The sequence below is a fragment of the Aspergillus ochraceoroseus genome, assembly GCF_002846915.1.
Source record: "Aspergillus ochraceoroseus IBT 24754 chromosome Unknown P175scaffold_6, whole genome shotgun sequence".
Lineage (NCBI taxonomy): Eukaryota > Fungi > Ascomycota > Eurotiomycetes > Eurotiales > Aspergillaceae > Aspergillus > Aspergillus ochraceoroseus.
The window spans coordinates 1,283,130-1,295,728 of NW_024468481.1; the positions used below are offsets into that span (position 1 = coordinate 1,283,130).

General features: G+C 47.3%; 5 protein-coding genes across 5 annotated transcripts; 3 read left to right on the forward strand and 2 right to left on the reverse strand.

Annotated features, from left to right (window-relative positions):
- Positions 1-2,251: 2,251 nt before the first annotated feature.
- Positions 2,252-3,753, forward strand: P175DRAFT_0510706 (uncharacterized protein; the record flags this gene model as incomplete). The annotated part of the gene is made up of 7 exons (XM_040898533.1): positions 2,252-2,505; positions 2,597-2,808; positions 2,903-3,015; positions 3,042-3,130; positions 3,272-3,379; positions 3,509-3,671; positions 3,727-3,753. The coding sequence occupies 7 exons, from the start codon at positions 2,252-2,254 to the stop codon at positions 3,751-3,753; spliced, it is 966 nt and encodes a 321-aa protein (XP_040750839.1).
- Positions 3,706-4,200, forward strand: P175DRAFT_0302020 (uncharacterized protein). The gene has a single exon (XM_040892816.1). It carries the CDS (start codon positions 3,829-3,831, stop codon positions 4,129-4,131), a length of 303 nt encoding a protein of 100 aa, XP_040750840.1. The 5' UTR covers positions 3,706-3,828; the 3' UTR covers positions 4,132-4,200.
- Positions 4,201-4,357: 157 nt separating this feature from the next.
- On the reverse strand, positions 4,358-6,420 carry ade13 (adenylosuccinase ADE13). The gene is made up of 7 exons (XM_040897521.1): positions 5,606-6,420; positions 5,432-5,548; positions 5,301-5,373; positions 5,170-5,248; positions 5,108-5,114; positions 4,982-5,039; positions 4,358-4,913 (listed from the first exon to the last, which is right to left on the reverse strand). Exons 1-7 carry the CDS (start codon positions 6,293-6,295, stop codon positions 4,663-4,665), a joined length of 1,275 nt encoding a protein of 424 aa, XP_040750841.1. The 5' UTR covers positions 6,296-6,420; the 3' UTR covers positions 4,358-4,662.
- Positions 6,421-6,818: 398 nt separating this feature from the next.
- P175DRAFT_0482835 (EXO70 family protein) lies at positions 6,819-9,358 on the reverse strand. Its single transcript, XM_040895508.1, has 3 exons — positions 8,849-9,358; positions 8,571-8,788; positions 6,819-8,499 (listed from the first exon to the last, which is right to left on the reverse strand). Exons 1-3 carry the CDS (start codon positions 9,130-9,132, stop codon positions 7,115-7,117), a joined length of 1,887 nt encoding a protein of 628 aa, XP_040750842.1. The 5' UTR covers positions 9,133-9,358; the 3' UTR covers positions 6,819-7,114.
- A 519-nt stretch (positions 9,359-9,877) lies between these two features.
- Positions 9,878-12,322, forward strand: P175DRAFT_0517724 (putative phospholipase A2 (PlaA); the record flags this gene model as incomplete). Its single annotated transcript, XM_040899000.1, has 1 exon — positions 9,878-12,322. One exon carries the CDS (start codon positions 9,878-9,880, stop codon positions 12,320-12,322), a length of 2,445 nt encoding a protein of 814 aa, XP_040750843.1.
- Between the last annotated feature and the right edge of the window lie 277 nt (positions 12,323-12,599).

Here is a 12,599-nt window from a genome sequence, read left to right on the forward strand (position 1 = left end):
CCGCAAGCCCCTTATTTCCCCTCTCACTTCTACTGCATCATATCAGGGAGATGTATTTTCCCCCATCAAAAGTCCTACCTATTTAAGGTTTACATACCCTTGGTTCCTGAATATCCTCGAGTTCGGGGTTAATCTGGAGAATTGTATTTCCAAGTACTGCTGTTGTTGACGGGAATCTTTTCGTAGCTCAAAGAAGTAGGTTGTTTATTAAGCCCTACGAAGCTGGGTAACTAATCGCCTACTATCAGCGTGATTTGTGTACGGAGTAGATCTGGATTATCCCTTGCAGTTCAGAGTACGGAGTATTCCCATAGGCATTCTTGGATAAATGAATCTGCAGAAGATCTAGTGGCTATCTCCTTTGGTAAAAGGGGCGATCTCAAAGGAGAACAATGATGGAAAAGGCTTAGACAGGGACCAGAGATGCCCTCTGTAAACAACCTGTTAGCTACGGAGTAGTTAATACAACAGTAATTAAGAATAACGATGATCCAACACAGAGCCCAGCATACTAGCCAATTAAACGCCCTGGAACTCTGACGGAATATAAGAAGGCCGTAGTCTGACGCTGTGGCATAAAAATAGCAAGGGTGGTTTTGTGGTACCCAACCATGACCATTGAAGGTCTTGTCCCAACTATTTTTGTTGTTTTACCGTGGCGTTCCACCTCTTCTCGAGACTCGCAAGGGCAGAAAAACCGAGAGAAATAGGCTAAGAGCAGGTGGAGAGAGAAGCGGGAGCCTTTCTCCCCGGAATGGTAGGCGATTTTGGCTTTATTTTAACCTTAAGAGGATTTCCTTTCTCGTTTAGGTGCTTCTTGAAACCAAATCGGGGGCACCTAAAAGCGCTAAGTTGGGTCATTATTCTCTCTTCCGCCCAAAGCCTTGTGCGAGTCCGGAGCAGTTAGTGGAGTCTGGTTTGCATTTTGACACCCGTCGATCCAACCAACCAGAGTAGTTGGCGGTTGAGAATCTGCTGGCGAGATATCTCACTGGCTCACCGTGGATTTTCTATACCAAAAGCACACACTGTTGATTATTTCCCCTTTATCTCCGTGTGTTTATATTCCCCCCAAGGCAGATACCATCGTCACATTCACCACCCGGAAAGCCGTCAGCTTGGGGGTTCTCGGTACTCAGGAAGGGGGGGGGGGGGGTTTATCTTATAAAGTTATTATCACAAGATAAATCAAGAGTTGGGTTGAAAAAGGCTGGAGGGTGGATCCAGTTAGACATAGACAAGTCGTGCAGCATAAGCTGGCGGAAATCATTTTTATGATGCAAGCTTGCACACCCGAAGTTAATCCCCTGTACTTTCTTTTTCCTTTATCATCATCAGTACTTTTTTTTCGACCTTGAATTTATTATTTTATCGCGCTTATTGCTAGGTTCGCAAGGCTGTCTGTCCACTTACTCGTCGATACAGCCGATATATAGGAAGGATCCCCCAGATTTCAGATTGCCTTTTTCGCACTTGTGCTGTGCAAGACTAAGCTATACCCTGACATTGACATTGACATTGACTCTGACTCTGATTCATTTAAGGCGGTCCCTGTCCGTTTCTTTTGGTCTCCCCAGTGGGTGGAATTTGTTGCGTGTGGCGGAGAATCGTTTGTACCTAACATATCGGTTGCGCAGGATCAAATAAAAAGGAGGAAGAAAGACGGGAAGGAAGTAGAATAGGAAGAGCACGTTAAAGAAGATAGAGTGAGTATCCCTGAGAGACCTTTAGGCAGAGGGAAGGAAAGAAAGAGAGAGAATGAGGAGCAAAAGAAGTAAGAAAAACTGACATTGTCCCAAAGAGGAAATACAACAGAACGCACGATAGAGACACGGTCTTTCTAGAAGTCGGCGCCCCTCCTTGAACTTCTTTTCTTCCTTTCTTTCTCTCTCTCTCTCTCTCTCTCTCTCTCTCTTTCTCCCCATCAGCTTCAGCTCTTGCTTTTCCTTGCCCCTCGAGGTTTTTTCTTTTTTCTTTTTTTTTTCCCTTTTAAATTTGGTGGATCGATCATCCTTCGGACCCCCAGTAAATTTTTTTTCCAGTTTGTTTTTATTATTCCTCTTGTTGTCTTCTTCGCCCTTCGCCCTCTCTCGCGCTTCTTTTTTTTTTTTTGGTCTCGTTTCTTGCCGCTAGAGGGCAGCCAAGGGACCTGCACTAAAAGCCTCCCCTCACAGATGAGCGTTTACTAAAGGTCCGCCCCTGTAACTACCTTTTTTTCGGTCTGACTGCATGTTCATGTATAAAACACAAGATGTCTCGTCGCCGTGCCTCCAACAGTGAATCATTGGCCTCATCGTCAATGAACGGGGTTATGGCATATCCTTACTCCGGAATGCAACAAAATAATACGTTTCCACAACAGCGTGGCCCGATCGAAGGGCCAGGTGGACGAAGACTCACTCGCAGAGTTACCTGGCGTTCATCCACATACAAACTGATGGCATCCTTGTGGGTATTGTCGGTGCTGTACATTGTTTGGCTGATTCGCGATATCTTCTATCTCCCGTTCACTTATTTCTCAAAAAATGCGCCCAGTTCAAACATTGGGGATGAGTAAGTTTCTGGGTGCATCCTTGGGTATTTTCTCAATAAATAGCAGGCCATACTCCTTGGATTTTGCTTACAGTTTATTAGCTCAGTACGTGGGTCATCAAGAGTATAGCATCTCTTCCCGATCTCTTTACCTAGCCCCTCACCCCGGTGATGAGCCTGCTTTAAGCAAGTCATACTGCCAAACTCGCAAGTCCTTGCTTAGCTCGATGAGCAACGGCGGCCGCCATGGCTTTGGTGCCGCCTATACCTCTCAAGGTAGTGAATCCCCAATTGCGCCTGTGTTTTCACCATCTCACCTGCATGGCCGGCCATTCGTACTCGTCTTCTGGTGACTGACTTGGAAGAAAAGGCTGCTTTCATCACTGGTACACTGATGCTGAGATCTGTGGGATTCTGGACCGATTTGATGGTGTCGGTTTTATCGGTGACGATTCCCTTGTCCATGCTTATGCTGAATTCAATGTCCTTCTTCGAAAAAAAAATCCTAGAACGGGCTCCTTGAAAGAGTGGGAGATGACAAGGAACTCCATGCCAATTGCCAATGTGATTTTCAATTTACCAACCCTGCATGTGCATCGTTGCGAATTACATCAAGCGAAGGCCTCTACTACCCAGGCGGAAGTAAGAAGACTTGAAATCCGTACCTCTGCTCAAACCGTAAGTCCTCCATCGTCTAGCTTTCTTCTGTAACCTAGGAAACTCATTAGTACGTAACTAGCTCACCTGCCTCGCGTAGCACACATGAGAAATTCCACTACCTACTCACTCGTCTGTATGAGAAGACTAAGCCTATTCCTGTCATTCAGAGCCTTGCTCTGTCAACTTCGTATTTGCTGCCCACCGCGAAAAGGCAGCAGGGACGAATGAATGGCTTGCTCTGACTAAATCTAGTGCGCGAAAAATTCCATCAGTTCCTCTGAATTGGCCCTACGACTGGCCACCAGAAACTTCCCAGCGACAATACCCACGCAAAAGGTTCGCAATACATGGAAAGTACCGCTCGGGCAGCACAAAGTAGAGGCATTGATACTTTGGGCACGTACAACGTGACATTGCAGGCAGAAAGCTGGACTGGGATGCTCGACGTTGAGAAGGTGGCTTTGATGCAAGCGATGATGGTAAAGTTCTCCGTGTTACACCGCTTTATGCGTATGTCAAACTGACATGTCACAGATCATCAATTGGTTATCTTTTCTTTAGAATATCCGGGCATCTTAGCCACAGTATGCTGGCTCGGGATCAGTTGCCCACAGGTACCCAAATTTAACCTCCGCCATGGTGGTTATTTTATTTTATTTTATTATATATCATTTTATTTATTTACTTGGGGAGATGTATGGCATTGTCTTATTCGCCTCATTCATGCATCCTCCTGCATGTTATGCCCTCATGCATTTTTTTTTTTTTTTTAGTGCGCCTATACCATTACAATCACACAGTGTGATTTGTTTTATTCCCTCAAACTCATCCTCTATTATTTTCGGCTATTTTCTTTTTCAATATATTCGGATTACCTCACCAAATATAAATGAATATTGGAGATGCCAGAAACTATATATAAAAAGAAAATACCTATAATTTCTAGATGGAAGACAGAGAAAGAGCCAACAGCATGTATCCACGGGAGATCTTTTGATACATTTCCACCGAGTTTTTTTTTTTTTTTTTTTTTTTTTTTTCCAAATAAAAAGCCGCAATTGATTTTCGGTTTTAAGAAGAAAAGAGTATCGCAAAGTGATAAATGACGAAATAAGGCAGGGAGGAGGGAACTATTCCTTCATAGATATAGATTGTTTTTTATGACCTGCTCCTCACACTGCTTGTTTATGCTTACCAGGCAGGGCCTTTATGGATAGTTAGCTATTGTAAAAAAAAACTTAATCATCTCATGCCATCAAATCATTATTATGCACACACTCAAGTCCATTCCTTCCTTCTAGCCTTTTGGCCCCGGCCTGTGTTTTTTAATACAAAATCTCTGTATAGTAAGTCTTCTCAGATATTTTCTCCCAAATGGAATCTATTTCTGTCATCTGACAACAGGATCCGTTTTTGAGTTCGCGTTTTAACTTAACAGGGTTATAAATATTTAGTATTATATGAAAAACTCTAAACGTAGAGGGCAGAGGTCTCGGCATTGACGAGGTGTGACTCATAAGGCTGCAGGGCCTTTTTAACTTCGGTGGAAGTGAACTTCTCAACCTGCTGAGGAGCACGGCCAACGAAGGTACTGGGGTCGAGGAGGGCATCGAGCTCTGCGAGGATTGGGTTGAAGAAGGGGGTACGGCGGATGCGCTCAAGGAGGTCGTTGTTCTTTCCCTGCTTCTTGACGTTGTCTGAGGCTTGGTGGGAGAGGACACCTGTGGATGGTCAAGAGTTAGAAAGCACGAGTATGGAGACTGGGGATTGTTCTGGTGTGAGAACGCACGGATTTCCTCGTGGGCATCCTGGCGAGAGAGACCCTTCTTCACACAGGCCATGATGATCTATGCAGGTTAGCTTCTTCATTTTTTTTTTCTTGCAGTATTTTGATGATTTCTAGGGTTTTGCTTACGTTCTCACTAGAAACTTTGTTAGTACGAAGCGCAGAACGGGTAAGATTAGAAGATGACTTACGTTGCCATGAAAGGAAGCTCATCGTTCACACGGCGCTTGATAACCTCGGGGTACACAACAAACCCAGAGGTAACGTTGTCTAGAAGGAGTTAGTAATCGAAATTCTATGGATGGGGCTGCCTGGGACTTACTGAGGAGGATAAGACAAGCATCAGCGCAGAGATAAAGCTCGGGAATGCTGATGCGGCGGATGGCGCTGTCATCCTGGAATGAAGGGTTAGCAGCCAAATTAGCACCAGATGTATAGGGACTGGTATCTCACCAATGAGCGCTCGAACCATTGAGCGGAGTAGGTATCCAGAGCGTCCTTGGGGAGGTTCTGGAGGTGTCGTCCAAGCGAGCACAGACGCTCGGACCGCATGGGGTTCCGCTTGTAAGCCTGCATACTCCAGTTAGAGCGAACAGTGTCCCCTGTAACTCACACACAGATACATACCATGGCGCTGCTGCCAATCTGATCCTTTTCGAATGGCTCCTCGACCTCCTTGAGCATGGCCAGATGACGGATATCGATACCAATGCGCTCGCAGGTGGATCCGAAGGAACCGAGAGCGTTGGCGACATCGACGTCAATCTTTCGGGAGTATGTCTGGCTGGAGATAATAAATGCAGAATCGAATCCAGCCTTTTTAGTAACGAGCTCATCGAGCTGCTCAACCTTATCGTGGTCTCCGTCGAAAATCTGAAGGAAGGAGGCCTGGGTACCGGTGGTGCCCTTGACACCACGGAAGCGCAAATCATCGCGTGCGCGCTCAAGGTTTCTCAGGTCCATCAGCAAGTCCTGAATCCACAGACAAGCTCTTTTTCCGACTGTTACAAGCTGGGCGGGCTGCCCGTGAGTGAAACCGAGGCAGGGCAAGTCCTTGTACTCCTTAGCAAAGGCAGATAGCTTATCAATGACAACTGCAAGCTTGGGAATGAGGATGTCGAGGCCGTCGCGCAGGAAGATGAGATCGGCGTTATCGGTGCAGTAGCAGGAGGTGGCACCCCAGTGAATGATACCAGCAGCAGCGGGGGCAACTTGGCCATAGGCATGGACGTGGGCCATGACATCATGTCTCCGGCGCTTCTCCTCCTCAGCAGCAACCTTGAACTCATCATCCTGGATTGTAGTATGGTTCTTCATCTGTTCAATGGCCTCGTCGGTGATGGGTAGGCCAAGCTCTGTGGAATGTCAATGTTAAGAATAGCTTGGGCAACAAGCATCGAGGGAAGAAATACCTTTTTCAGACTCTGCGAGCCATAGCCACAATTGTCTCCAGGTAGAGAATCGGTTCCTGGGAGAGAAAAGATATTTCATCTCATTGCCTGAAGAGACGAAGGTCGTCAGTCAATCCGAAATCGGAGGGGGAGTATGGGAGAGGGCTTACTCGCATATCGCGAGTTGAGAGGGGTCTGGTAGACATCATTGCTTCCGGACATGATGATATCTGAATGGAATTGGAACACCTTCACCACGAATTGAGAAGCTTGGAAGAAAAATCGACAGATGAGGGGCTGCTTGAGTAGGTGCGTCTGCTCCCCGTTTGCTACGACTTTTTCCTAGCGGGGTTCGGAGCTTATCAGTCACGTTTTCTGGTGGGGGGGGGGGGGTGTCGGAAATATGATATTCCTGTAGGAGATATTGTTCCGGCTAAGCTTTTGGTTGCGGCTAAGCTTAGATATTCTTCCGGCTAAGCTTTTCGAAGATATACCAACTGGTAGCGAACTAGACGTATGTGTAGGGGTCTTGTAAACTCTTAAGGAGCTCTTAACAGTCAAAAGGTCAGAAGTATGGAAAAAATCTCCCACTGTTAGAGAGAAGAATTAATAGAATGTTAAAATGAAAAATCGCCAAGTGGAATGCAAGCAGACGAATTATTATATATATAAGAAAATGGGATCGGCCCCAAAAGACAGCGCTTCCCAACTAACGGTGCGACAAACGATCCTCTTAAGCGGCTACTTATGCCAACGCCGCAAGATGTGCAGAGAGACTGCCTTTATCATATTTGACATACTTGCCTCGGCCTTTGTCAATCTCATGGTAGCGATCCCAGAATCGTGCATACAGCGGTTCAAGCACAGCTTGTACCTCACGAGCAAGCACCGTGCGGACTTCTCTCTCCATGTAGAGAGCCTTGTGGCGTGCTACCAACTCATCGAAACTGGCGTTAAAAGACTTCCACTTGTCTTTGATAGCGTCCTTGTCTTTGGATGAAAGAGACTTGACGATAGCACCCGAATCGACAGTACCGGACGTGCGATTTCCGCCTCCAGTTCGAGATGTATACTGAACATCAAGTAGATATTGAGAGGTTTCTTTCCACGCGTCCAAATAAGTGGACGTTGCACGTTTACGAAAGGTATCAATTCTCGTAATAGAATCAGCAGAGCCAAGGTACTTTGCTAGCTCTGAGCTTGATCGAATGGAACGGTCCACTATGCAAAAGACGTTGGATAGGAAAACACCTTGCACGGCCTTTGAGCGGTGCAATCCTCGGCTCCGAGCCTCCAATGAAATCATAAGCGCCTCGATCATGTCGAGAATAAAGTGTGATAGGAGCGTTGAACTGTCAGGTCCAACGTCCAGCGGAGTAGTATTTGATGTATTGGAAGTTGAACGCCAATTTCCATCGCCTAAAGACGTTAAGATGGAAGCTAGCGGTCCAGAATAGCCGGTCAACGTTGTAAGGGAGCTCATAACCTCGCTAACTAGTGGTACAGACCCGCCATCTGGGGGAAGCATAGGAATACCCGCGGCTTTGCGCTTGGTTTCTTCCAGAAGCTCCGCGAGAGAAGACTTGGCAGTTTCGCGAACCGGCCTGAGAGCTTCTATGAATAAGCTCTTAAGCTCGCCTGTCTTGGCATCTACTCGGTAAGACATGGCTGTGACAATCTCGATAATCTCGAAGGCTAAGAAGCAATCTGTCATCAGGTTCGAGCGAATGTACTGATTAAGCTCACGAAGGGTTTTAGAGTATTCCACCATCGCAGAACGGCAGGTCATCTGCAAAGCCAGTCCCTGCTGGTCTCCAGTAAATAGTTGGGATATGATTTGATGTTCGGCGTAGACGAAATTCTCCAAGGCAGTCGAGTAAACCCCTATACCATTGGTACCCTGTTTATATGGTCCATCGGTGGCTTTTCGTTTGACAGTGTTAAGAGACGCAATGGCAAGGTTTTGCAAGCTTGTTGTAATGTACGGTCCGCGGATATCTGCGTATATCTTAAGCGCGGGACTGCCGCCTTCTCCACGATATGGGGCGTGTACTGCAGCGGAGCTGATAGCAGCACAGATAGGTCCCAGCTCTGCAATATTATCGTTGGGAATGGATGGAAATTGAAGGTCTAGATGTTACAAAGAAACGTTAGGACCCGCTGGGCTAAGTAAGGGAACAATTTCGGAATCAAAATCTTACCTTTTGTCAAGTAGTGTAATGGTTCGATCGGGCTGACATGTTGCCCGAGCTTGATTCGCAATAAATCCTGGAGCTTTGTGTTCCCGATTCCCAATAAAGTGGTGAAGTTCGATATTGCCTTCTGATTCGACTTGAGATTCGTGGAGGTAAGATCCACCAATGCAATGTCCACACGTTTCATAGCTGCGAGGTATTGCGATAAATCATCGCCCTGGGGTCTTTTTGTGGTTTCTAGTTAGCCATAGCATGGATCAAACAGGACAGGAGGGGCCACCTACCCGGCGCGAATGATCCCTTCCTCCCGGTTCTTTGCATCGAGAGGTTGGCGAAGACGATCGATGGCTTCATTGATCTTATCGATGTTGCTGTTTGTAGTTTGGAGAGATTGTGTATTGCTATAGATAGGGCCGATCGCGTGCTTCACGACATTTCCTCCGGTTTCGAGGCGGACGAGAGAACCTTGGATCTTTTTGGTGAGGAGGTTGAGCTTCTGGAGGTTAGCGTACAACACCTCCACCTCTGCGCTCTCCTCCGCAAAAGCGGTATTCCGTGGGGCCACCATAGCTTCACGGATGCTGGCGATAACTTATAGACTTGGATGCAACACTGTCGAGCAACTGTACAGATAGGTGTCGTTATGTCATGTCTGAGAGGGATGATGCCCCGGAAATAAACAATAGATGGAAAGATCCAAGAAGATGAGCAACTAGCTGACGAGGCGCCTGGCCTCACAAAGCATGCCAGCTTCTCATTAACTGATTAATTAATAGAATAGGTATAAAGGGTTGGCTTCAATGATGAAGTGGAGAGGGAGGCCCCAGATAAACCCGCGGGATGCAGCAACGCCTACACTAGTCTCAGAAAGGTAACTCGGATCCCGTGTTATTCCGAGATAAGTATCTATTTCACTAGTCCAAACTGGGAACTAGACTATATTATGTAAATTAAGCGGGGAATCAATGACCCCTCTTTGAGAGGAGAGATTAGAGAATACCTACCTTAGTACCTAGGTACGGAGTAGAACCCTGGAATATCCGTACTAGTAGTCAAAAACTTCACAAAAACAGAAGCGAACAGTTCCAATGCAACGAATTTTTGATCGTTCCGCCAATCAGTTAACCCCGTAGGAACATAGTATTTCCGACACCTGCACATTCTGCACGTGACATGTCGTCATTGAAGCCCCGATTATGATGGAAAGATCGCTGAGGGTCTGGCCCACTTGTGCTGCAGGCACGAGTACTTGAAGGATGCCCCTCCTGTCCTCCTCGGCTTGTCTTCATGTCAGTCGTAGTGCCCATCTCAAAATGGGTGCTGCGAGGGCATTTTGCCTGCGGTTCGCCCCTCCTGTGGCCTTAGTTTATGTTGGTGGCCGTGTTCTCTATTCAATTGAGAGCTCACGATACAGCTCTCCCTTGTTTTTGGACCCGAAAGCAGCCTATTCAACAACCCCCACGTACCAATCCCACAACCCAATGGGAGAGAACTCGAGTAGGAATAATGAAGAGAATTCTCGTGTCGAGGGGAATTTCCATAGCGGTGAGATGGATGCGAGTTCGGTATGGACCAGTATCGTACACAAGTTGGAAGGGGTGAAACAGTCCGTTGGTTCACCCGAATGGATTGAGTTTGATAATATTAAGAACTACATAACACCGGACTGGACGCGATTGCTTCCCACGACAGTGCAGAAGCTTCAGCGTGAGCTTTCTATGGCACCGGGCTCCTTGGCAGATGATATCTGGAGGGAAGCTCACGACCCGGACTTGAACCCTGAAATACTGCAAGACGCTAAGGTCCGTGTCAGTGACAATCTCTGCGATGAAGAAATTGAGTTTAGACGGAAGCGACAGCAACACGCAGTGAAAGCCCTTGCCTCCTATCTTGACATCCCTGAAGAGGGGATACATCCAGATGATGTGCCAGTCATCTCCATGTGCGGCTCGGGGGGTGGCCTGCGCGCGTTGGTTGCAGGCACTGGGTCATATCTGGCTGCGCAGGAGGCAGGTTTATGGGATTGTGTGACTTATACCGCTGGTGTTAGTGGGAGTTGTTGGCTACAGACTCTTTACCACTCCTCCATCACTGGACGCAATTTCAACAAATTAGTAGACCATTTAAAAAACAGGCTTGGTGTGCACATGGCTTTTCCGCCTGCAGCGCTCAAATTGCTTACCAGTGCTCCCACCAACAAGTATCTTCTGAGTGGGTTGGTGCAGAAGCTGAAAGGCGACCCTGGCGCAGACTTTGGCTTGGTCGACATATACGGCATGTTACTAGCCGCCAGACTGCTTGTACCAAAGGGAGAACTCGGAGCTTCGGACAAAGACCTCAAGTTGTCCAACCAGAGGTTTAACCTCTTTAGTGGAGCGCACCCACTTCCAATCTACACAGCTGTTCGTCATGAAATTCCCCTACTAGAGGATGCAGATACGGGAAAGAAACAAATGTCTGAGAAAATGATGAGAAAGTCCCAGAAGGAAGCTTGGTTTCAATGGTTTGAATTCACTCCTTACGAATTTTTCTGCGAGGAACTCAATGCAGGTATACCGACTTGGGCTCTTGGTAGACATTTCAACGGGGGCAGAAACGAAATTCCCCATGGAACGTCTCCTATCCCCGAGCTACACGTCCCAGGGCTGATGGGCATTTGGGGGAGTGCCTTCTGCGCAACGTTGTCACATTACTATAAAGAAATCCGACCTGTCATCAAGGGAATCGCCGGATTTGGGGGCATTGATTCCTTAATCCAAGGGAAATCGCAAGATCTAATCCGAGTACATCCCATCGATCCAGCCACGATTCCAAATTTCGCCCTGGGGATGAAAGAACAACTTCCTCCTTCCTGCCCTGAATCGATGTTCCAGAGTAAACATTTGCGCCTCATGGATGCCGGGATGAGCAACAATCTTCCGATATACCCGTTGCTCAGACCTGGCCGAGATGTAGATGTCATCATCGCCTTTGATGCTTCGGCGGATATCAAGCAAGAGAACTGGCTCTCGGTAGTTGATGGTTATGCACGGCAACGAGGAATCAAGGGCTGGCCCATTGGAGCCGGCTGGCCTCGGGAGGGCGAGAGCGCAGATGTAACCGAAAAGAAACTGCGCGAAGCAGGGCATATTACTCAAGAGGCATTAAACAAGAAAATCGCCGATGCTCAGGAGGAGTCGGACAAACCGGCACCGTCCACATCCACAACCTCCCCAGCAAATCACCCTGACACCGACCTGGGCTACTGTAACGTATGGGTCGGCACAATGGAAGAAAAGGTGTCTGACGGCGAACCACCATCTTCCAAGCGTCTCTTTGACCCACGATTAAAGGACCCATCCGAGTCCGACTTCCACCTCATGCGACCAGATGCCGGTATTGCCGTCGTTTATTTCCCCTTGCTTCCCAATCCATCTGCTCCCGATCTCCCACCTGGTTCCTCTCTATCGAAACCTAATCTACCCAAACGCTCTGAGAATACGACTTCTTCCACGGAAGTCACGAACCCCGAAAAACCGCTCACTCCCCACCCTAGCTCCATCGACCCAGACGTAGACGACTTCCTTTCCACGTGGAATTTCATCTACACGCCAGAGCAAGTCGATGCAGTTGTAGGACTGGCTAAGGCCAATTTCGCCCAGGGTGAAGACCAGGTCAAGCGGGTGGTTAGGGCCGTCTACCAACGCAAGAGAAATGACCGACTGCAGCGGGAGGAGCGCAAGCACAGCCATCATCTAGATGGACTTATACTTGGCTAAGTCACTTACCCTGTATGTCTCGCTTCAGTTCTTCCCTTTTTTGGGTTTCATTATATACAACCTGTATCATCACTAGATATGCCCTGTACGGATAAGATAAATCGTGAAAGAATAAAGAAACATTTTTCAAATCATGGTCTAGTCGTATACTCCATAATATATCTCAGTTGTCTGCGTGTATTCGTATGCGTGTGCGTATATAGAGGGTATCTTGGTCTTCGATTAGATTGTTTGATCGCAACAGCCACAAGGCCAGCTTTCATGTGGTGAATTTCTT

Bases quoted from the DNA above. Each gene is read 5' to 3' on its own strand.
- P175DRAFT_0302020 (XM_040892816.1), top strand. From the start codon at position 3,829: ATGGTGGTTATTTTATTTTATTTTATTATATATCATTTTATTTATTTA.
- ade13 (XM_040897521.1), bottom strand. From the start codon at position 6,295: ATGAAGAACCATACTACAATCCAGGATGATGAGTTCAAGGTTGCTGCT. The intron at 5,374-5,431 runs GTGAGATACCAG...CCTTCATTCCAG, and splicing joins AATGGTTCGAGCGCTCATTG to GATGACAGCGCCATCCGCCG. The intron at 5,249-5,300 runs GTAAGTCCCAGG...AACTCCTTCTAG, and splicing joins TGCTTGTCTTATCCTCCTCA to ACAACGTTACCTCTGGGTTT.
- P175DRAFT_0482835 (XM_040895508.1), bottom strand. From the start codon at position 9,132: ATGGTGGCCCCACGGAATACCGCTTTTGCGGAGGAGAGCGCAGAGGTG. The intron at 8,789-8,848 runs GTAGGTGGCCCC...AACCACAAAAAG, and splicing joins GAAGGGATCATTCGCGCCGG to ACCCCAGGGCGATGATTTAT. The intron at 8,500-8,570 runs GTAAGATTTTGA...TGTAACATCTAG, and splicing joins ATTACACTACTTGACAAAAG to ACCTTCAATTTCCATCCATT.